Source organism: Corvus cornix, chromosome 2 (genome assembly GCF_000738735.6).
Source record: "Corvus cornix cornix isolate S_Up_H32 chromosome 2, ASM73873v5, whole genome shotgun sequence".
Taxonomy (NCBI): Eukaryota; Metazoa; Chordata; class Aves; order Passeriformes; family Corvidae; genus Corvus; species Corvus cornix.
In genome coordinates, this window is record NC_046333.1 from 142,582,312 (window position 1) to 142,603,618 (window position 21,307).

The 21,307-nt window shown below is 44.6% G+C and overlaps 1 protein-coding gene across 3 annotated transcripts; it reads right to left on the reverse strand.

Moving 5' to 3' along the window:
• Positions 1-5,170: 5,170 nt before the first annotated feature.
• Positions 5,171-21,251, reverse strand: LOC104692660 (uncharacterized protein C8orf76 homolog). 3 transcript variants are annotated; one of them, XM_010404802.4, is made up of 6 exons: positions 20,477-21,251; positions 19,887-20,007; positions 11,829-11,972; positions 10,517-11,034; positions 7,500-7,632; positions 5,171-6,380 (listed from the first exon to the last, which is right to left on the reverse strand). In XM_010404802.4, the coding sequence occupies exons 1-6, from the start codon at positions 20,500-20,502 to the stop codon at positions 6,174-6,176; spliced, it is 1,149 nt and encodes a 382-aa protein (XP_010403104.2). In that variant the 5' UTR covers positions 20,503-21,251; the 3' UTR covers positions 5,171-6,173. The 3 variants fall into 3 exon arrangements, with proteins under 3 accessions (XP_010403104.2, XP_039406086.1, XP_039406087.1); XM_039550152.1 differs by lacking the exons at positions 19,887-20,007; positions 20,477-21,251 and adding exons at positions 14,413-14,508; positions 14,702-14,837; XM_039550153.1 differs by lacking the exons at positions 5,171-6,380; positions 19,887-20,007; positions 20,477-21,251 and adding exons at positions 7,064-7,231; positions 14,413-14,508; positions 14,702-14,837.
• Between the last annotated feature and the right edge of the window lie 56 nt (positions 21,252-21,307).

The window sequence follows — 21,307 nt, forward strand, 5'->3', positions numbered from 1 at the left end:
GCTGCATCCAAAGCCCTGTGGGCAGCAGGGCGAGGGAGGGGATTCTGCCCCTCTGCTCTGCTCTGGTGAGACCCCACCTGCAGTGCTGCATCCAGCTCTGGGCAGACACCCTGCAAAGGCCACTAATTACCCTCCATAGTGACTCAGGATCTCATGTGGGCTTTGCTGAGGCCTGCTGGATTCCTGTGCTGCCCTCCTATTTTGTCCTATTTTGAAGGAAGATGATCTAGATGGGGCTCAAAAGCTTAAATAAATGTAACCTATACCAACCTTCAGATTATCTACAGAAGTGAATTTCTAATTAAAAGTGATTTTTGAGGATGTTTAGAGTTTTTTAGAATGGGAAGACCTGTGGAGGGGAGCAGGGGCCTCCAACATGTCCCAGCAAAGCCCAGGTGAGGCCTTAGACCACTCTGGAGGGCAATAAAGTCCCCATGTGGGCCCCTGCAGAGTCCAAGAAAAGTCCTGGGGCTTTCTGGAGGGCAACTCTGCCATGTCGGAGCACCATTGGCGGTGGCAGCGATGGGGACACTCCTGTCAGGGCTGGTTCTGTGCATGTCCTTACCACAGGGAGCAGAGACCAGGCAAGTGCCACTGCCCAAGGGACTGTCATGTGTCAAGAAAGGATGTTTGCAGGGCACCGTGAACCCACAGCTGCCCCTGCGTTCACACCCTGGAACTAAGCTGGATGAATAGGCTGGGCTTGGCCAGGGTTTTCCAGAGTGTCCCCATGTCCCTTCCCCAGCCTGAACTAGCCCTGCAGGTCTTTCAGCTGGTGTCCTGTGAGCAAGCGCTGCCCATTAAGGTGGTTCGGAATGTGCATCCTGCTGCTCGGCCGTACAAATCCCACAGAATCCCACCGGCAATTGCTGCTCACACTGGAGGCACCTGGAGGAGCCTGTGCTCGAGGACATTCCCTGTGCTTGCTGCCTGTGCACCTGGGTGCATTTCGCCCATTGTTTCTTCCACAGGCTGCTTCCAGTCACCTGGGGCTTCACCTGACTTCCATGACTTTAAATACCATGGAGAGTGGCTTGGCAACTGCACCAGCCAATTCCCTCAGGACTCTGGGACACATCTCACCAGGTCCCACAGACTTAGGTATGTTCATGTTCCTCAGGTGCTCTTGACCCTGATCTTCTGCTTCCCCAGCCCCTGCCTTGAGAGCCACCCACTCAAGAGGTGTGGGAGGAGAGGTTGCCGGTGAAAACTGAGGCAGAAAATTCATTGAGTCCCTCAGCCTTCTCCTTGTCCACTGTTACCAGTTTGCCAGTTCTTCCACAGGCTGCTTTTTTTTTTTTTTTTTTTTTTTTTTTTTTGTGAGACAGTTCCTGGTCTTATCCTGTTATTCCTCCTAGAAAACAAAGCCCATGCAGGTGTTGCTCCTTCCTCAACCATTGCACACCATACTCCTTCTCCTTTTCCAGGATCCTCACTAGGCCTGCCAGCTGCACCTCTGTCCCTGGGGAGGGGATGGAGCAACAGATCTTGGAAATGATTTCCAGCTTTCCTTGTGACGGACTAGAAGGTGATGGGGAGTAGTGAGCAGGGATTTGCTGCACAAGGCAATTCTGCCTTACACTGCATCACATATGAGGAGGGAAGGTCAGCTGACTCATATCAAAAGAACTTCCCCAGGGCCAGTGCTCAGAGGATCTCCCCTCCAGAGTTCCAGCCACTCATCCTGACACAGAATTACATCCAGCTTGATGGGAGTCCTGAAGTACTGTCAATTTTCTTCTAGTTTCCCCAAAATTCTGTCACCAGTGAACCCCATTTTACCTTCCCTATTGAGCCCCCCAATGACTGATGCTGTCCCCAGTTTTAGTGCCATTCCAGGGAGCGTGGATCTTGCAAGGACAGTTGGGTGAACTCACCCAGTACTGGCTCTGTCATATGCCATCATCACACTCACCAGGTGGGGAGCCCACAGAGTCCCACCTGGGTTCCCAAATTGCTATCAAAAGGGGGTTGCCTTCATTTTTCATCTAGCTTGTGTATGTGTACCAGAAAGAAGGCAGAAGTTGGCACTACCTCAAACGCCTTTGCTTCTGCCAGCAATAAAGGTGCCACTAGGCTGGGAGCACAAGCAGGACCCCATGTTACAACCCTTGATTCCTCATTTTTACAATGACTGCCTGCTGATGAAAAATAGAGAATAAATAAATTACTGTTTTCTTTGGTTTCCTTGTGCAGCCTTTGCTTTTTCTATATTAAACTGCCTTTATTGTGAACCACAGGTCTCTTATTTTTCCATCTTATTTTCTCCTTCCCTGCCGTGCTGGGGGAGGATGGGCTGATAGAGCATCGGGGTGAGCACCTGGCAGCAGACCAAGATCAACCCCCCCACTCAGTGACAGGATGACTGGTAATGGCTTTAAATTGAAAGAGGGTAGATTTAGACTGGACACAAGGAAGAAATTTTTTATGATTAGGGTGGTGAGGCACGGGAAGAGGTTGCCCAGAGAAGTTGTGGATGCCCCATCATTGTCAGTGTTCAAGGTCAGGCTGGATGGGGCTTTGAGCAACCTGGTCTAGTGGAAGGTTCCCTGCCAACCCCCAGGCAGGAAAGTTTAAACTGGATGACCTTTGAAGTTTCCTTCCAACCCAAACCATTCGATGATTCTGTGATGAAAACTGTGTTAATGTTACTAATTACAGTGCTAACACATTCACTCAGCTCAAAGCCAGCAGCATTCAAACACTCAATGGCAAGACACATAATTTAAGATTGTGTTTGTAACAGCAATCATTTCAGAAGCATCAGAACCAGGGGCAGAGGGTCCTTCCCAAAGCACCTGTACCACAAGCAAGTGTTAAAATAAAAAAATCAAAACTCAGTAACTGTTAGTGGGTTCTCACTTGCAATGTGCAATTCTAAAATTTGCTGTTTAACTCAGAATGGAGTACTGATGTGTGTACTAATACCAACAACAATATAATAAAAGCCAAATCATGAAGAAATCTATTACAGGCAGATGTAGAATTATGCAGAACATAGAAGCGACAATGAGGCATTCAATGCAAAATGGAAATGCAAAGCCCCTCTTGAGACATGATCAGAAACAGAAAACTGGAATTAGAAGAAGCACAAAAAAGGGAGAGTCAGGCCAAAAAAGGAGGAACCGAAGTAGCTGAGATGAGAGATAGCCAGGCAAAAGTGGGACAAAGGAACATTTTTTAGCCCCAGTGCAATAAACACTGGTTATCTGGAACAGTAACTATGTGACATATTCAGAACAACATTCATCTTGTTTTCTTTGCAGTAGTTAAACCCAACATTTTTGCTTGTTATATTTTAGAAAATACTCCCTGTTCTTAAGAGCTACCACTTGTCTTTAACTCCTGGAGCCAGTGGGGAGTTGACCTTTGCATTCCCAGCCCAAGAGACAATGTCAAGTCAAACACTCTGCACAGCCACCAAAAAGTTTCCAAATCACCTTGGCTAGCTGCTGTGTATTTTGGACATCTCAGTCGCAAAATGACAACATTTGGCAAGTATTTAATTTGCTGCTCAAACAGTTCCAATGCTACTTGTGGAGCCAAATAATTTAGTGAGTTTCCATTGAATGTCTATACAGACGTGGTCCCACAAAAGCTGTGTTCTGATGTCCTAACAGCTGAGGCAAAACAAATTACAGCCTTTTTATGTGGCTACTCATGACCTTAAGTTTAAGAAGAAAGTGGGAGATGTCCAGGTTTTATTTTTTTGCTGACATATTTAGCATTAAGCTTTCCACGTTTGCTGTCTTTGCTGTAAGATTGTCCTGTTGATGCCAACATTGTAATTAATTTACAACACATTGTGGACAGTCTCTTCTGAAAAATTACGACACCTCTTAGTCTTAAAAGCATCCCCAGCCCTTCAAGCAAGCTTCACTGCCACCTGACTACAGCACTGCACAAACGCACACAAAAGCTTCCACCTAGCAAAGCACACACATGACTAAACCAAATCTTCCGTGGTACATTATGAGTGCACTAATGCTCACCCAAGGACACTCGCAAAGTCATCATCTTTTGTAACAAGCTGACCAGGATGTGGGTTAATCGTATTAACTCACAAAACTATCAAAAGCAATTTGACATGGCTGAAGGCAATATTCCATTTTTCTGGAGAAGTTTCAGTCAACCTAGCAGAGGGCTAAACCACCAAGGGTTCAGTCTCTTCATCAGTTACACAGACAAAGGGATCGAGTGCACCCTCAGCAAGTTTGCAGATGACACCAAGCTGAGTGGTGCAGTTGACACACCTGGAGGATGGGATGCCATCCACAGGGACCTGGACAAGCTCAGGAAGAATTTCATGAAGTTTAACAAGACCAAGTGCAAGGTGCTGTACCTGGGTTGGGGCAACCCCAGTATCAATCCAGGCTGGGGGATGAACAGATCCAGAGCAGCCCTGCCGAGACTTGGGGGTGCTGCTGGATGAGAGGCTGGACATGATCTGGCAATGGGCACTTGCAGTCCAGAAAGACAAACATGTCCTGGGCTGCACCCAAAGCCCTGGGGGCAGCAGGGCAAGGGAGGGGATTCTGCCTCTCTGCTCTGTTCTGGTGAGACCCCACTTGCAGTGCTGCACCCAGCTCTGGGGTCCAGTGCAGGTCCTGTTGAAGTGAGTCCAGAGGAGGACACAAAGATGTTCAGCGGGATGGAGCTACTCTCCTGTGAGGAAAGGCTGAGAGAGGTGGTGCTCTGCAGCCTGAAGAAGGCTCTGGGGAGATCTTACTGGGCACTTCCAGTACATAAAGGAGGATACAAGAGAACTGAAGAGGGACTTTTTACAAGGGCCTGTAGTCACAGGGCAAGGGGGAATGGATTCAAACTTTAAAGAGGGCAGATTTAGATTAGATATTAGAAAGAAATTCTTTGCTGTGAGAATGGTGAGACACTAGAACAGCTTGCCCAGAGAAGTGTAGTGGAAGGTGTTCCTGCCTGTGGCAGTGGGGTTGGAATTAGATGATCTTTAATGTCCCTTCCAATCCAAACCATTCTATGATTTGTGAAGTTCCCTAATCAGTATCTTGAAGCTTTAAAATTCACCTAAAAGTGGCAGATACAATTCACACATGGTGAATCATCATTCAGTCGTGAATTATTTAAGGTTTTGGCACTCTTTAGGACTCCAGAAAGAAAACACAGGAACACATGAAGAAAAGGGGCAGCAAAGTATGTCTAAGAGACTCCTAGTTTTAAACTACATTCATTACAGAACACTTTTACAGAAAGCTACAAAAAAATTGTGTCACATTTTAAGAGAAGATGGGCGAAGAGCACACCATGTATGTCTGAAATGTAAACTATTTCAAGTGAAAGAGGATCTTTGCCCTCTTCTAGACCCAAAGCACACAGCACTAGTGCTTCAGAAAGCAAAGCAAAGTGCTGTCACTATCAACTGAAAGCACAACAGAAGGAGCTGCATGAGGCAGAAACAACACTGCCAGTTTTCACAGCAAAGATCTTCCTTGCAGGCTTTTACAAAGGATATGATCTGACTAAACACTCTTCAGTACATATAAACAACCTTGACAGTTTTTCTCCTCTCATCTAAGCACACTGAACACAAGACTATAGCTTTTTCAACACCTGCAACAAACACTTGGCTTCAAAAAGAGAAAATCTCCTAGTTTTAAGTTAAACATTTACTACGTAGATTTCCTTCCTAAAAGATGTGGAATTATTGTTATTGACAATTTCTCAGCATAAATATATTTGAGATTCCCATCTCTGAACAGGAAATCACGATAATGTTTATCAAGAAATATTAAAAAATTTACTTAAGGAAATGGCTAATTCCATGGCTCTAAATGCAACAACATCAAATCTGTTACCAAGAAACTTTCAAACTGGACATCAGAAGGGAAGCTTCCATCCCACCAGCACTGCAGGCCTCAAAAAGATCGCAGATGCTTCAAGCACAAATTGGTGAGGATTATGATGGAAAGCTACCTCTGAAAGCTGAATTGAGAGTTTGATTTTATACTGTGTTCCTTATAATTTTAAATACAAACAAATCAGTGAACGAAGAAAAGGATGCAAGGTGAAGAGTTTAAATACAGAGATTTATATCTATTCTTAATACAGTAAGAATTCTTAAAAAATGTAATATGAACTTTATTGCATGTATCATGCCATAATCATTTGGAGATAAAAGAATAAATACAACAAAACCTCTACATTACTGAAGGTGGGAGATAAATATCTGAATAACGTTGTGTGCCAAAGTGACATAAATCATCTTGGAGATTACCAAACCATTTGATTTCAAATTCCGTGACTGAAGCAGTTACCAGCGATGACAATGCTGAAGGGCCTATGCATTTTACCTCACCCTGAAACTCCTCTTTTAGTTTTTCTGGTATAAGATCCTGTCCCATAGCCTGCAAAAAGAGTAAGAAGAAAGAAGGGAATCAAGAAAATAACTTGCAGAAAAAAACCAATCAAACATGGCATTAATAACAGATCTTTACAGGCAAAGCCCTTGTCACATGAACCACACACCATCCTGGAGAAGTTTCCAAGCCATGATGAAGTTGCCTGCCTTGGCATTCTGCATTCAGGGAGAGCTGAGACCAAAGCTCAGAGCTGTGCAACCACTCCAGGTTCTGTCTGCACTTGCACAGAAGGGTTTCATTCTGAATAGCAGCGGAAGTCTCAACACCAGCTCTGCATTCAGTTCTCACCTTGCATCAGCATCAACACTCTGAACTCCTCCTGAGGCATGTCCGAGCATGGAAAGCAAGAAGCGAAGTTTCTTTTCCCAGCCTTTCCCAACCGTGAAACAGCCTGTGTGCTACTGCCCTCTCATGGATGCCATTCCTTCGACTGCCTGCTGCCTGGCAGTGGCTTGCCTGTCACTAACTTAAAGCTGTAATGCTGACAGCAAAGTTAGAGTCTTGCTGGCTTCCTTTTGCTCCTTAAGATAAAAGTCAGAAGCTCTTTAAATAGTACTAAAAATTTTTAATCTCTATGAAGAGATTAAATGCAATATTGCTCTCCTCTGTTATTTTTTTAAAAACTAGAACCCAGTACATTAAACAGAACAAAGAAATGCAAAAGAAAGTCTCTGGCTTTTTCTGGAAACATTTATTACTTTTTATGCAAGTGTTTAATACTGCTGTGGCCATCAAATTAATCTTCAATTCCATTTCAAACTAGTGATTCACTTTGGGGCATCTAAAATTCCTGAGATAAAATGTGCAATCTCAGGAAATGGACAGCGATGATGCACCTGCAAATACAAGTCCAGTGAGAAACTTAACAACGCTGCACATTCCTGAAAGGAGAATCTCAGCAGATCAGAGACCCACCTGTGTGACGCAGGCCAGGGCTCTACAGGCACCTCTGTCAGTTCCAGATAACACACTGCCAGCAGCCCGCCCCAGCTAATTTCCCTTGCTTCCTGGCACAGTTAATTAGCTCAGGGGAGTGTCATGCTTAGAGGACAACCAGTCTACACAGAGAACTGAGACCCTGCACACAATGAAACATCCTCTTACTTTGGTCATCAGCTGCAAGGAATTTTCATCGAAACCAAGTTGAGCCACTTTGTCATCAATTTCTTTTTGACTTTTTCTGTTATTCTCTAGCACAAAGGACGACTGCTGTGACTGGGTAAACTGAAGTAAAAGCCTGGAATGAGAAAGGTAGTTAAAAACTGGCACAGCTGGAAAAGAAGTAAGACCTAAAACCAACCAAAATGTTTAATACTTTAATTAACATTTCTAATACTTTAAAACAGCTCTTCTTCCTGACTTTTGTCTACTGCAAAGAAGTCAATACACGTGTATCAATCTAATATGGATATTGTGTATCTGTGCTATAGAACTATTGAGAAGTATTTTTGAAAAATAATATGCCAGTAGCTCTGGTTGCTCTGTGCAAACATTTTTGTCCCCATATACTTGTCACACCATTCAAAAGTGAGGCTCAGACCTGTGAGTCATCAGGTGTCCCGTGTCCTTACTACGGCCTAACAAGACAGCAGCCCATTTTTGTTTATGGAACCTGAAAAGCTAGAAATGTGGGTGTTTGGACAAATATCAAACATGCTCCCCACGCAGGCCAACCCTGGAATATTTTCTTACAGCATTCACCAGTTTTATGTTCGAGGCAGTGCCCCAGAAGTCACAACCATGAACTGGTGAAGGTTACACACTCTGCTCATGACAGGCATTGATGTCATCACCAACTGCTTGACCAGCAAGAACAGTGGCAATTTCCAGAGTCCCTCACATAAGGACTGTAAAACAGGTTGGCAGAGGATATATCCAGGTATCTATAAATTTGTCTCAAATCCACTGTCAGATAGATTAACAGTATTATGCTTATTTTACACTTCTAGGAGCAGAGAGACATACTGCATAATCTCCTGTGAACTCACTGAAATTCACTATGGGTGTTATAGTGGAGATAAATATCAGTTTTAGAGAATTTATTAGCGTCCAGAGAATGGCCACAAAGGTGATCAAAGGCCTGGGATGACTGCCATTTGGGAATAGGCTGAGAGAACTGGGTTTGTCCAGTCTTGAGAAAGGAAGACTCAGGGGAGACCTCCTAACCATGTTTCAGTATTTAAAGGGCAGATACAAAGAAGATGGAGACTCCCTTTATACAACAAACCACATGGAAAAGATGAAGGAAAATAGGTATATGTTAATTCTGGGGAGATTCCAACTGGACACAAGAGGAAAGTATTTTACAATGAGATCAGTCATTGGAATAATCTCCTCAAGAAAGTTGTGGATTCCCCAGTGTTGGATATTTTAAAGATTCAGCTAGACTGGGTGCTGGGCCATCTTGCCTAGATCATGTTTTTGCCAAGAAAGGAAGATACTTGAGGTCCTTTCCAACCTGGAATTCTATGATTCTACAATATTCAACCAAGGGCCCACTAGAACTTAGCAGTGTTATTACTGAAAAAGTGTTTAATTCAAGCTTTATGCAAAAAGAAGAACAACAATTTTTTTATCCTATTTACCGAAGTTAAATGAAGCTGGTGTTATAATAATGGTGTGCATTTTTAAGGAAAAGACTCAAGATCTAAGATGAAAACTTTCATTTGAACACTATAAACATCAAAATTTACAAGTCTGAATTTCCCAGTCAAAACTTTACGAATTTACAGATGGTTTGTTGGTTCCAAGTAAAAATGGAAAGTATTTTTAATTTATAAAGCATTTTTGTTTCAAAATTTGCATCAACATAGTATAAAAAAGAATGAAATCACAATGAAAATTAAACAAAAAAACCACTCCAATTTGTTTTCAAAACTATGAGAGTCAATTATTCATGATGCATTAGCAGAGAAACTTATTTCCTATGAAAACCAATACTAATATCCCTTTTCCAGGTGCAACTTATCCTGCACATACGTTTATACACCATCTATATCCCACTTAAAATCCAACAGACCTGAAAATATTAGAAAACCTGCATAAGCCTTGGGCAGGGGAGAAGCTTATCCTGGACAAGTGTATCTGCAAATATAAACCACAGTAACACTCTGTGAAACTGTGCAGCCAAGCAAGGAAATGCCACCATTTATAACTGTCTCAGTTCTGAACTATATACACTGAAACAAGCAACACAAATTATTAATAAAAATGTAGCTTCAATATTCAATATCAGTACTAAATCAATTAACTTTTTCCGAGTAGCAATTAAAGTCTTCATCTCCTTAGTCTGAGTACAGTTAAAAGCTACTATTTGAGTTTTTTTCATTTCTTAAATCTTGCCCCAGCAGGGCAGTTATAAAGTGTTCTCTGTAAACATTTCTGGACATTCATAAGATGCCCTTAAAAACGTTTAATGACTGATACATTACTGAGAGGCAAGAGGGAGAAAAATCATCCAAGATTATTTTAACAAAACCAGTTCCTAATTATCTCTTTGAAAGATTATGTTTTGGGGATTTCTGCTGTATGCAAGAGTTTTAGGAAGAGGGGAAAGAAAAGGAAAGAACATTTTAATGCAGCCCTGTCAATCAGTTGTCACGGAGTTCATTTTGCAGCCTCATCCATTATGCAGATTGGGGTATTATTATAAAATACATTTTCATTCAAGCATGAGGCTTCAAGCAAGTAAGACAGGTGGCACTCGCAGAGGGAAGACTGGCTATGCCTTCCCTTTGGGGCATTTCTGCTGCTGCATCTTTAATACCAGACCAGGAACAGCAATGGTCTAGCAGGAGCATTTGTTGAAGAACAGACCCTTTTGTATGTAATTACTTGAAAAGATTCACATTATAAGCTCATTTAAAAACTCTTTACTTCTCAGCTGTGCATGACACTAGGTTACTCTTTCCACTCAGATTCACACTCTTCACAGCCATCACACTAAGTAGATTTTGCTTTTTAGATCTGAAGCAGTAGTAGGTTGCTTCTAAGTTATTGTTGCCAACTCTGAAGCAAGCATTTAAATTGAAAATGCAAACTGAAGACAACTGGGAAAAATATGCTTTACATTGTTCTTGACTGAGAGAACTTAACATTATTCTGAGAATACATACAGTTACCTTGCTCTAATGAATGAGGCACATGCTTTTATCCCAACTTTCTTTGACATGTTCTGCTTCCAGGACTTGGAATCTGCGCGTTCCTCTTTGTCCGTCCTTTCCAGTTCTCCTGAAGTGCAGAGGAATTCTCTCACCACTTGGCTGCTGGAACAAATCACTGCATTCTCCCACTTTGTTTCTGCAGTAAGGTTGAACCAAGGGCCTTCTTTCTGGCCATCTGATCTGTGAGGCTGCAAATTATTCTCTCTGCCAGGTGATGTTCTGAAACTGCTATTTCTTACACAAACCTCTTCAGACTGATTTACATTTGCTTCTGGAATGACTAATGGAGACAAATTCTGTAAAAGGCTCATATAAGCTTCAGCAAGTAACTTCCAGAACCAGGGACTGAAAGGATGTAAGCAGATAAGTTGCTGAAGACACATGATCTTTTTTTCTACGTTTTCCAGACCCTGGTAAATGGAAAACTGCAGGTTGAGAACCGTTGTTAAGTGATCTGTGTTAGTTGCGCTGTTTCTCTAGAAACAAAAGATAACAGATTAAAACCAAGAGTAGAATAGAATCATCCTTCAGAGCCTAAGAAAATGTCTCCCTAAATAATGACATACGAACATCACAAGGTAATTTTTAAACTGTACAAAACGGGGCTTTGAATTTAAAATGATACAATGGGATACAGATCTTGCACAATTCAAGCTGACAGCATTCCCTCTAGCTGCCTTGTCTCAGTCTGAGAGGCAAGAAGGCCCTAAATGCTGTCATTTGTTTATTTTCCTTCAGAGTGTTCTACAGCTGCCTTTCTTTGCAGTATAAATACCTTTTATATAATATAAAAAAGCATCAATAATATTCTAGCAGACTTCAGAGCCTCTGGACTTTTTCCTTTATGGGAAAAACTCAATTTGTGGCTAGATAGTCTTCTTGGTGGCAGTTTGGCAGCAAGTATATGGAAATAAAAGGGAGTTTTGAACTGTCACTTGTAAAGTGGAAAGATTTAAGCACTCATTTATTCCCTTTCTTAAAATTCCTATTACATTGCATTAATTCTGCCTGGCAGACCATGATATTTAGTCCCTTCCACGACTACCAGCTTCCCTGCACAGGGAGCTCATTGTGGTACAGGGTGTTCCAATTTCTAAAGAGTGATTATATCTGCAGTGACAGTTACCCTCTGTTTACCAAATACTCTGGGCGCTGAACATCCTGAAGGATTATACACATGAAAATTATTTTTCCAGAAAATGGTCAGTATAAAAGAACTACTGGCAATGTTTTCATGTTCAAACCCTAAAAGAAAGACTGCATTATTTACCATTTTTTCTGCAATATCCAGAGCCTCCTTGTGCCTTCCTAGGCGAGATAAACACCGAGCCTGGCCCTCCTGGACATCGCGTCTCATTGCAATGTTGCTGGCAGGTAAGAGTAGCAGGCAGTCTGAGTATTCACAAAGGGCTTTCTAGGAGCATCACAGGAAGAAAAGCCAACAAAACAGGGAGAGATTTGCATTTAAAAGCAAGCCTGACAGCACGTTTTTTTTACGACTGCAGTCACAAAGGGAATTCAGAACCTGAAGTCTGCATTTGCATTTCTCCAGACTCAGCTACTACCTGTGCCAGCAAGAGACAAGGCCCCAGTACTACACAGCCAAGTCTAGATGGTGATGAGCAGCCTCAATTCTAACTCATGTTTAGGCCCCAGCAGGATTCACCACACATCTGCCCACCTCTCTCTCACCAGGCTTGATGCAGAAGGGATCATCTCCTGACCTGGGTAATATGTGACACAAGGCATCTTTCCCCCCAGCTCAATGATCTGAGTGCTCATCCTAAATCTGTGGGACCTTGTTTCAAAACCACGACATTCTCCATGGGAAGGTTTGAACCTGCAAGTACCTCACCTCAAATAATCAGTAAGTCAGAGAATACCACAAGGAAGGTGAATCTCCGTTGTTCCTGTAGGCTGTTTTAATGTACATGAAATAAATATTAATTGGGCTAAGGAAAAAGGCACGAATGAGCAATACTTCTGCAGCTTAATGCTCAGGGCACTCACCAGGACTCCAATTAACATTTAAATACATTAAACTAAGTATTCAGTGAAGCTAAGTCTGGAATCTTGATTTCTCTCCCTTTGTTAGTGCTCAGAGAGAAGACTGAAGAGCAGTGCTCATTCTCCCATCTCTCAGAATGAGTATTTAATTATTCCTTGAAAACTTTAATGGTTCTAACAGGAAGAGCTTCTAGGAGACATACCCTAAATACTTCCTAGCAAAACGGCTGAAATATTTTTCTTTCCTGATGCTGAGCTCACATTCCTTCTTAAGCAAAAGAGGGAGCTCCCCTCTGCCCAGTGCATGCAGCAGCCACTGGTGAAAATGGATCTGAGGGTTGAGGACAATCCTGTTTGCCTTGTTATGTGACAAAGGGAAATAACCTGGCACGGTTCAGGCATTATGAATCCCAAGCAGATTCTACAGTCATCTATATCCTAAAAACAAGCACAGCTTAGATCACTGCTGTCCTTGACATTTCCTATCAAGTGACCTATCCTGAAGTAAAAAAACACTGACAATGAGAGAAGAGATTACTAGCCCTATTTACATATTTCCAGCCCTCCTTCTAAGGTCTGTGCTTCCAAACCTGTAATTTTATGTGCAATTGAGCTCTGGTTCTTGTTCCACCAGTGATCTAGGTTAGCAATAAAACTGAAAACATTTCTAACATGAATCGCTGCAACAGAAAAGAGTTAGGAAGCAACGGTCTGTTCCATTTAGCAGATCTGAGGTGTTATTCTCTCCTGATTGGGAGACACAGCAGTGAGAAATCTGCTTTTCCTGAGGGTCAGCAGCTACATCTGACGACAGCCTGAGGCAGCTCTGCTATCAGCACCCATTTATGAATCCCTTCAGGGCATCTCAGCTGAGACTACAAAACATCTGTCAGGTATACACAGGGCTGCAGTGGTGTTGGAATAATATTAGGATCAGTGCCAACTGAGGTACAAAAACATCCACAAATCCAATGGGCAAGGCAAAAGGAGTACAGTCAGAAGTCAGCTGGAGGGCTTTGAAATCAGGGAGCCTGTAATGCAAACCATAGGCTGGAACAAGAAGCTACACCTGAAACAAGGGCTGGAGATGCTGATTTCAACAAGGAAACAAGGTAACAAAAACTAGATCTTGCAACTAGGACTGCAAAAGGCAGGAGAGCATCGCTGATGAAGAATGCGGCTCAGGACATACACAGTGAGGAGAGGTCTGGGAGAACCGCGGGCAGGAATAGACACGGACAACATCCACGCACGGCAAAGGCACATCCGGCCTTCCGGAGGGAGCGGAGGCAGCAGAGACCTGGGACAAGTCACGGAGAGGCTGCTCCGCGACCGGCAGGAGCCTGACGACCACTACAGCTTTCATCTGACAGCGGGGGGAGCTCTGAGAAAGGCGACCCGCAGCCACGTGGTGCCAGCGATCTGACAGTCTTTGTGGGACACAGCATTATCCCCAGGAGCTGAGAAACCCACGTACCAAACTCTGACCATGACTTCCCCGGCCACAGACACCAGCTCTGCTCACGGCTGAACTGCTGCGATGCGCCCGCCTGCCTGGGATCAGTTCCGGGGCAGCGCCGCGCTCCTGCCCAGCTTGCTCCAGTCCCGGATGGATCGTGGCAGAACGCAGATCGCCACTGCGGCCCGGCCGCAGCCCGGCCCTGCCCGGAGCTGCCCCGCGTTCAGGCACGAACCAGGAGCGGGATTAACCGCAGCACGGCCGCCGGACCCGCAGGCCGCGGTACATAATGTACATTCACCCTGGCGCAGCACATCGGGAACTGCAGGACCGCCCCAGTTTCTGTCCCCACAACTCGCCCCGGCCCATGCGAGCGCCCGGGAAATACCTCGAAGTCTCGCTGCCGGAATGCCCAGTCCGCCCGGAACTTGCTGCCCGTGACCCCGCCGGCGCCTTCCCCGCCGTCGGCCGCGGTGTGGAACCACTGCGGGCACACGGAACACAGAGCACACACAGACCCGTCACGGGCCGCGCTGTGGAACCACTGCGGGCACACAGAGCACACACACAGCACACACACAGCACACACAGACCCCTCACGAGCCGCGGAACGACTGTGGGGACACAGAGCACATACAGACCCGTCACGACCCGCCCCGCCCGCCCCGGCTCCTCACGCGGGGCTCGCAGTGCCTGGCGCCGCAGGGAGCCCCGTCCCCGCCGCCCGAGCGCCGCTCCCGGCTCGGCGCGAACAAGGAATCCTCGAACTCGGGGCCCAGCGCCGGCTCCATCGCCGCCGCCGCTCCCGCCGGCCCCCGCGCGCCCCCGCGCGCCCCCGCGCGCCCCCGCCGGCCCCGCTCCGCGCGGGGGGAGGGGATCGGGCACCGTTCACCCAAAGGGAAGTGCTGGGAGACCTTCCCGTAAGGAGCTGAACCAAAGCCCCGCGCCTTGATAAATTAACTGCGTAATTGTGGAGGTGCTCTGTTAGCATCTCGTCCCTGTGACTGTGCAGGGGTGAGTGGGAATGTGTTTTGGTAACTTTCCCATTTGATTTCAGTTCTGTCTCAAAGCAGAAGGGGAAGCTGGTGTGTAATCTGCTCTAGGTGACCCTGCCTTGGCAGGGGGTTGGACTAGATGTTCTCCAGAGGTCCCTTCCAACCCTAAAAATTCTGTGATTCTCTGAAATTTCAGGCTTTCCACGACAGGCTTTCCCAGAGCAGCCTACACTGTGCTATGGCAAATGGGAACACAGCCAAGTGAAGACTGATCCTAGACCTCCTTCAGAATGTCAAGACACAGGCACACAGATGCTCATTCATTCTCTGCATGCCCCAGCTGCCTGCCCTGCCTCATGGTATTGGGTGTGCACAGTGTGCTGTGTTTTAAGGGTACTGCTATGCTGTTTCATTCCTCCACCTTGCCAGTCCGTCCATCCAGGAAGGTCCATTTTGTCCCAACTAATCACCACACAGGTTTGGAGAAGGTGAGCTGAAAAGTCATCCTTGTACTTCTTTAGCCTGCAACATGGACTAATGAACTTGTCCATTAGAACCAGAACAGATTTTGAGACCAAAGCAGTGATGATTTTTATGTGAATTTAAAGGTTTCCTTCCAGTAGACGTGTAAAACACGTGGTTTGGTTTTGTTAGGGTTTTTTTTTTATGTGCTTAAAATACCCTTCCATACCAGTGTAGTTATGACTGGATGTAGCATGACCTGGCATAAATGCCAGGGCAGAAACTCAACTTTGGTAGTTGGAATTGATCAGAACAATTAAAGCAGATTGATGTTCCTTTTGCTTGTAAACTTGCTGTTTGGCAAGCAAGCCCTCCAGCACAGAGGAAACTGTTCAGCAAGTCTTGAGAGAACCAGGAGTTTCCTTGACATGCTTCAGTCTTCCTGTTACAAGTTTCAAGGTACGTGAGGACAGTCACTTGTGTTTGCACACCAAAAGCATCTGGCTTCCTCCTGCCCACAGACCAGGACAGGCAAAGCACACGGGAGTCAGACTGTGGAGGTTGGCACAAGTGTCTGAACAGTTTCAGCACCTGTAGTGCTCCTCACATACACTGCACACACATGTTCCCTTTCCCCCTACTCCAGGACTGCAGGTCATGCTGAAACACACCAGTCTGATGAACAAGGCGCAAAAATAAGGGCAAATAAGCACAAATCAAGAAGAAGAAAATCCAAAAAAAGAAACATGAGTAATCAAAGTGAAATGTGGCCCCAGCTCAAAGTAAAACAAAAAGAGCAATGCATTCCCAGGGGCAAATCCCACAGCAGCTGGTTGGCTGCCAGCTTGGATTGCAGAGTCCTCCAGGGGTGGGGGTTTCAACCATCGTTTCTTCTGAGGATACCAACGTGGTCTACAAAAGGCTCTGTGTTGCAATGCAGAGAATGCCTTTGTCTGGTAAATTGGTGATAGCAGAGCCTTGATTCCCAAGTGCCACACAGGGGGCCTAGCAGCTGACTGTGTGGTTTCAGTTCTATGTCATGGGCAAAGTATTGCCTCTCTTCTTCATTCCTTCTTTGCCTGGCTCTCCCCTGCCCCTGCCTCCCCTCAAGACATTTAAAAAGATTCTTATATATTAGTTACAGAAATGAAAAAATGCAACTTTAAGAAATTCCACTGCCTTGTCAGCACCGGAGGTTTGCTCAATTTCTCCCTCAAGATCCAAGTCATCAGTGTAGCTGCCAGAATACAAATTCTCACTTTACTTAAGTAAGTAAAGCTGCTTGCCCGAGTTTGCATGGCATGATTTGCCTCGGTGCTGTTAGCCTTGGCTTCACAGAGGAGAAAACATCATCCCTGGAAGAGGCAGCTTTGAGCGGGCTCAAATATATGAGCCCTGCAAGAGCCTGTGCTGCTGCAGCTGCTCTGTGCAGGCAGCTTCGGGGATAAAAAGAAGCTGTAGATGAATCTCTCCCTAAAGGCAGCCAAGGTCTTACTCCACTGCCAGCCACCAGCTCGGCACATGAGCATTGGACCAATAAAAATGGGCTCCAGTAAGTTGTGGCCTCCAAACGAGTTCCTGTGCATCAGCAAAGCCATTGTGGCTGCTCACACGAGTGTGCCTCGTTACAGCAGCAGTGAGGGGCTGTGACCCAGCTTCACCCTGGGTGAGCAGGGGCAGGCAAGTGGGGGGCGGGCCAGTGTGCTTCATCCTGCAGTCAGGGTGAGCCCAGAGACAGCCCAGGTTATGAGCCAGGGATTTGTCACACTGTCCTATGGCCTGAATCTTCTGGCCAGGAAAAGAAAAGGCAGCATGGAAGACAGTTTGTCTAAAGCCCTTATTCTCCTGGTTTCCCTGTCTGAGGCAAAATTAATTCAGAAGAATTCTCCTCCAGTGCTTCTTTAATTACTGATGATGTTATTTATGACAGCCTGCCTCCATGGGTCCTTGCCACAGTCCAGCCACTCTTGTGCTAGCACAGACACACCACAAAGGTTTCAGAGACCATCAAGCACGTACAGCAGAAACAAGAAACCTCAGTCGGCAACTAGGGCCCTATCTTGGTAGGCACTACCCACACTCATCGACCAGGAATAATGCAGCTCTCACATGGCTTTATTAAAATATACTGGAAAGCAGCTGCCTTTGGAAAAAAGCAGAAGAGAGAGTAGTTCTCTCCTCAAAGCAAGAGAGCTGCCTGTAGTGAAGAGGCCAAGTAAGGCCCACAGGCAGCATTCCTCAAAGGATGGGGTGGCTCCTGAATTGTTAAGTGGATTCTTCCAGACATTGTGAAATAGTCATACCTTAAGGGAAGATTAGTTTTCTTGTTGGATACTCATAACAGAGGCTCTTCCCTGAACACACTCATGAAAAGAGGAGCAGGTCTTTATTTGCTGACACTGTCTCCCTGCATCCTTGTCTCTTGCCTTTTATTTAGATTGCAAGTCCTTTACAGCAGAAACCATCTTTCCTCTACTTTGCATGATGTCACACGTAAGGGGGTATTGTCCATGACTACTGGGAAAGTAATACAAGTAATATTTCATGGCTTGGGGCAGACAAAGGTTATCACTACTACAAACTGCAAACAAGAAAAGCTCTGATGAGCTCAGATAGCTCTAGCATATCTTACAATGATGTCAGTAAGTTCTAGTTCTAGTTAGACACAACAAAAATTGAGTGGGGAGGTGAGGGGTGCATTGTGGAAATCAGAGAGTATGAACTGTTGTTAATAGAAGCCAAAAGCTTTTTAGGGGTCCTTAGGACAGACAGGAGAAGATGCATCCCCCAAAAGATGGTTCACTTCCCTGCTCTACCTTAAGACAGTGCAACCTTTCAAGCCCCTGGCAAGGTATATTAACTAGGCCATAATCTATCCCCCTCAGGCTTCACAAACCCCAATAAAGTTGTTATTGCCAAAAGGGTGCACTGCGCACAGATGTGTTCAGCTATTAATGGGTTTTGCAGCTATTTTCTGTCTAGTAGGATAAATGATGAGCAGAATGAGTATGCCCTTGGGTTTGACTAGAAAGCTGTTGAAAAGAAAGAGGAAAAAAGCTTTCTGGAAAGATAGAAAGAAGAAAGTGATCAAGTGCTAGAAAGAATCCTAAAGCACTGATCTTCCCAAGCAAGCTTACACATTTCCAGTACTGATGTGATCATGTGTCTGAACTGTTTCACTAAGCCACATAGTACAAGCACTGACATTGTACCTTGATGGTCTGTGAATACAAAAATCATGGCAAAGGGTGGTATCTCCAATCTACTGCTCTAACTGGAAAAACAACCAAGAGAGTCTCAGGGTTGGGCATGTTTGAGGTATTTTTACACCCTTTTTTCAGTTTTATCAGTTTTTCTGAAAACTCATTAACTTGCCCTGGCCATCGTTATGTTTGTTGCTTAATTGCTACTTGTGATGAAACCAGGCCACAGAGACCACAGTGGATTTGTTATTTCTCTAGGTTAAAACTTTCCTACTGCAGTTTTCAGGACTGGGCAGGACTAAGCAACACTGGTGGCAACTCCTCTAGGACACCATTTAAGACCTTTTTTGTAACAATATTGAATAAACTGAACTGACTTACTACAATATTGCTATCTTTTACGAAAGAGAAACAAGTCAAAAGAATTAGAAAAAATAAGCTACACAGAAGAAATACACCCAGGGCTTCAGGCCTGCCCTTCAGTGACATTCACAACTCGGTTTTTTTTCAGTCCCTGCTCTCTTTTTCCATATGGAGGCTGCCTCCTCATGGGAAACAACCAAACTGTTGATCCTGCAGTGTCTTGTTTCCATACAACTTTTACACTGCTGGAGAGGACTGGTAGGAACTGCTATTAAATTTAGCTTCTATGTCTTCTTACCATCTTATACAAGTAGCAGTGCCTGCAGGAAATGTGAGGCACAGCAGAGGGAAAGCACTGCTCAACAAATGCAGAAATCCAGAATGGACTTTGACCACAATTGCTCCCTTCCTCCCGTTATTGCATGTGAAATGAATTTAGAGCAAAAATCTATAAAACATACATCAATGATGCAGTTTTTAACTTTGTGGTATCTCTAGGAAAAATGATGAACCCCTTCCGTAACACGGCATTTGTGAGGCTCCAGTTCTGCATGTTGTGGGTGCCAGGTGTGATACCTGCACAGAAGTCCTTGCAGCTGGACTTCATCTGGAGACTCTGACCAGCTGCTGGCAACTCCAGAACTAAGAGCAATTACAATTGCAATACTATTTGTACCATCTCCAGTTCAGAACACGTTATTGTTACAGGCTATTTTGTGGGCTCTCTTCTTTGTTAGTCCCTTAAGACAGGCTTTACTGAAAATACGGTTTTTTTCCTCTTTGGCTCTCATTTAGGAAAACTGAAGATCACTAGGAGGAGAATTACTGCCAACACTGACCTTTATTTTCACCCAAAGACACAAATCAACTAGGTGTGACACACACTTGCATTCCCTTTTTCCATCATTTCTTCCTTCTACCAAATATTTTAAGGTAAAGAAGATCAGCTCAGCACTGAACCTGTAAAGAAACACACATGGGAGAGAAGTTAGTCACAATGCTGGCAGTTCAACATTATAGCAGTAGAAACATATATTCAAATATTTCATTTTACAGTATTTGAAGTGCAACAAGTCTTTAACCACCAAAAACGTTAGAAACCGCCATCTATCTGAGTGTAAGGACCTCCACCAGCAGTATTTCAAAGCAGCACCAAGCCCACAAGGAACAATTTATAGAGGGGACTTTCTGGCATACAAAGGGAAAAAGGCAGTACACAAAGTGGCTTGGTATTTTAAATTTGCAAAAATAGTAGTTGATAATATTGTTATGAAAACAAATGCAAGCTGAAAGATCCTGGGAGAAGGGGGCTGGGAAGAGGGGGCTGGGAGAGGGAAAACAACCCACAGGGCAGCTGATCTCTTGTGAAAATATCTACTGAATTGCAGTGTTTTGGAATGGCTGATAACACTGTAAACAAAAAAAGTACCTTTGAAAAAAGGTGACTGCGTACATACTCCAGTGCTTCTTTTAACTCCTTCATTAGCTGGTGGGTTCTTGGATAAGCATTCTTCTTTTTTACCGAACTGAGTAAAAGTATTTGGCCAAACACCAAGCTGTAGTGACTACTTGTGCTCATCTCCAGTCCTGTGCTAAGGTCACAACTTCAGCTAGAAATGTCATTTTTCAGACTAGCATCAGCTACAGCACAGGAATGACTCTTACCGCTTTGAACATTTTTCTTTGGTGGGGATACATGTGTAGGCACAATGTCAAGTCTTGCAGAAAAAACTCAGCCTCGAGCTCCTCTAGTTGCAGCTGAACAGCTGGAATAGACAGGTGTGATGGGTCTCACCAAAGCAAGACAGTGGCACTGCCTCTGGCAGGGAGTGGCTAGGAATGATGGCAGGTTGGGTTCACGGGAGAAGGGCAGAGCTCAACAGAAAGCAGCCCTTTCCTCAGATCCTTCTCATCTCAGGAAAAGGCACACGTTAAAGCAGCCTGTCCAACTGACAGGGACTTCAGTGAGGAGGTGGTTCCTACTCACCCCTACTCTTCCCACCCTGAATATTTTAAAAGCCATAATAAAAAGCATCTGCCTTAATGAGAAAAATCATGTGAATGTCCTGGGCTGCTGACACGGCAGAACAGTTCAGCAACAAGCAGCTGTACTGACTCACACATGAAGCTGACCTCACACTGGCTGTTCAGCCAAGTCAGTTCTCTAAATTCAATGCATCTGAGGAATTGGTGAAATTCCATTTTCTGTAACAAGGAAAAAGATATTTGAGAAGATCTGGTTTGTGACATTTTCATACAG

Bases quoted from the DNA above. Each gene is read 5' to 3' on its own strand.
- LOC104692660 (XM_039550152.1), bottom strand. From the start codon at position 14,815: ATGGAGCCGGCGCTGGGCCCCGAGTTCGAGGATTCCTTGTTCGCGCCG. The intron at 7,633-10,516 runs GTAACTGTATGT...TTCTCATTCCAG, and splicing joins GCCTCATTCATTAGAGCAAG to GCTTTTACTTCAGTTTACCC. The intron at 6,381-7,499 runs GTAAGAGGATGT...CTCTTTTTGCAG, and splicing joins CCTTGCAGCTGATGACCAAA to GCTATGGGACAGGATCTTAT.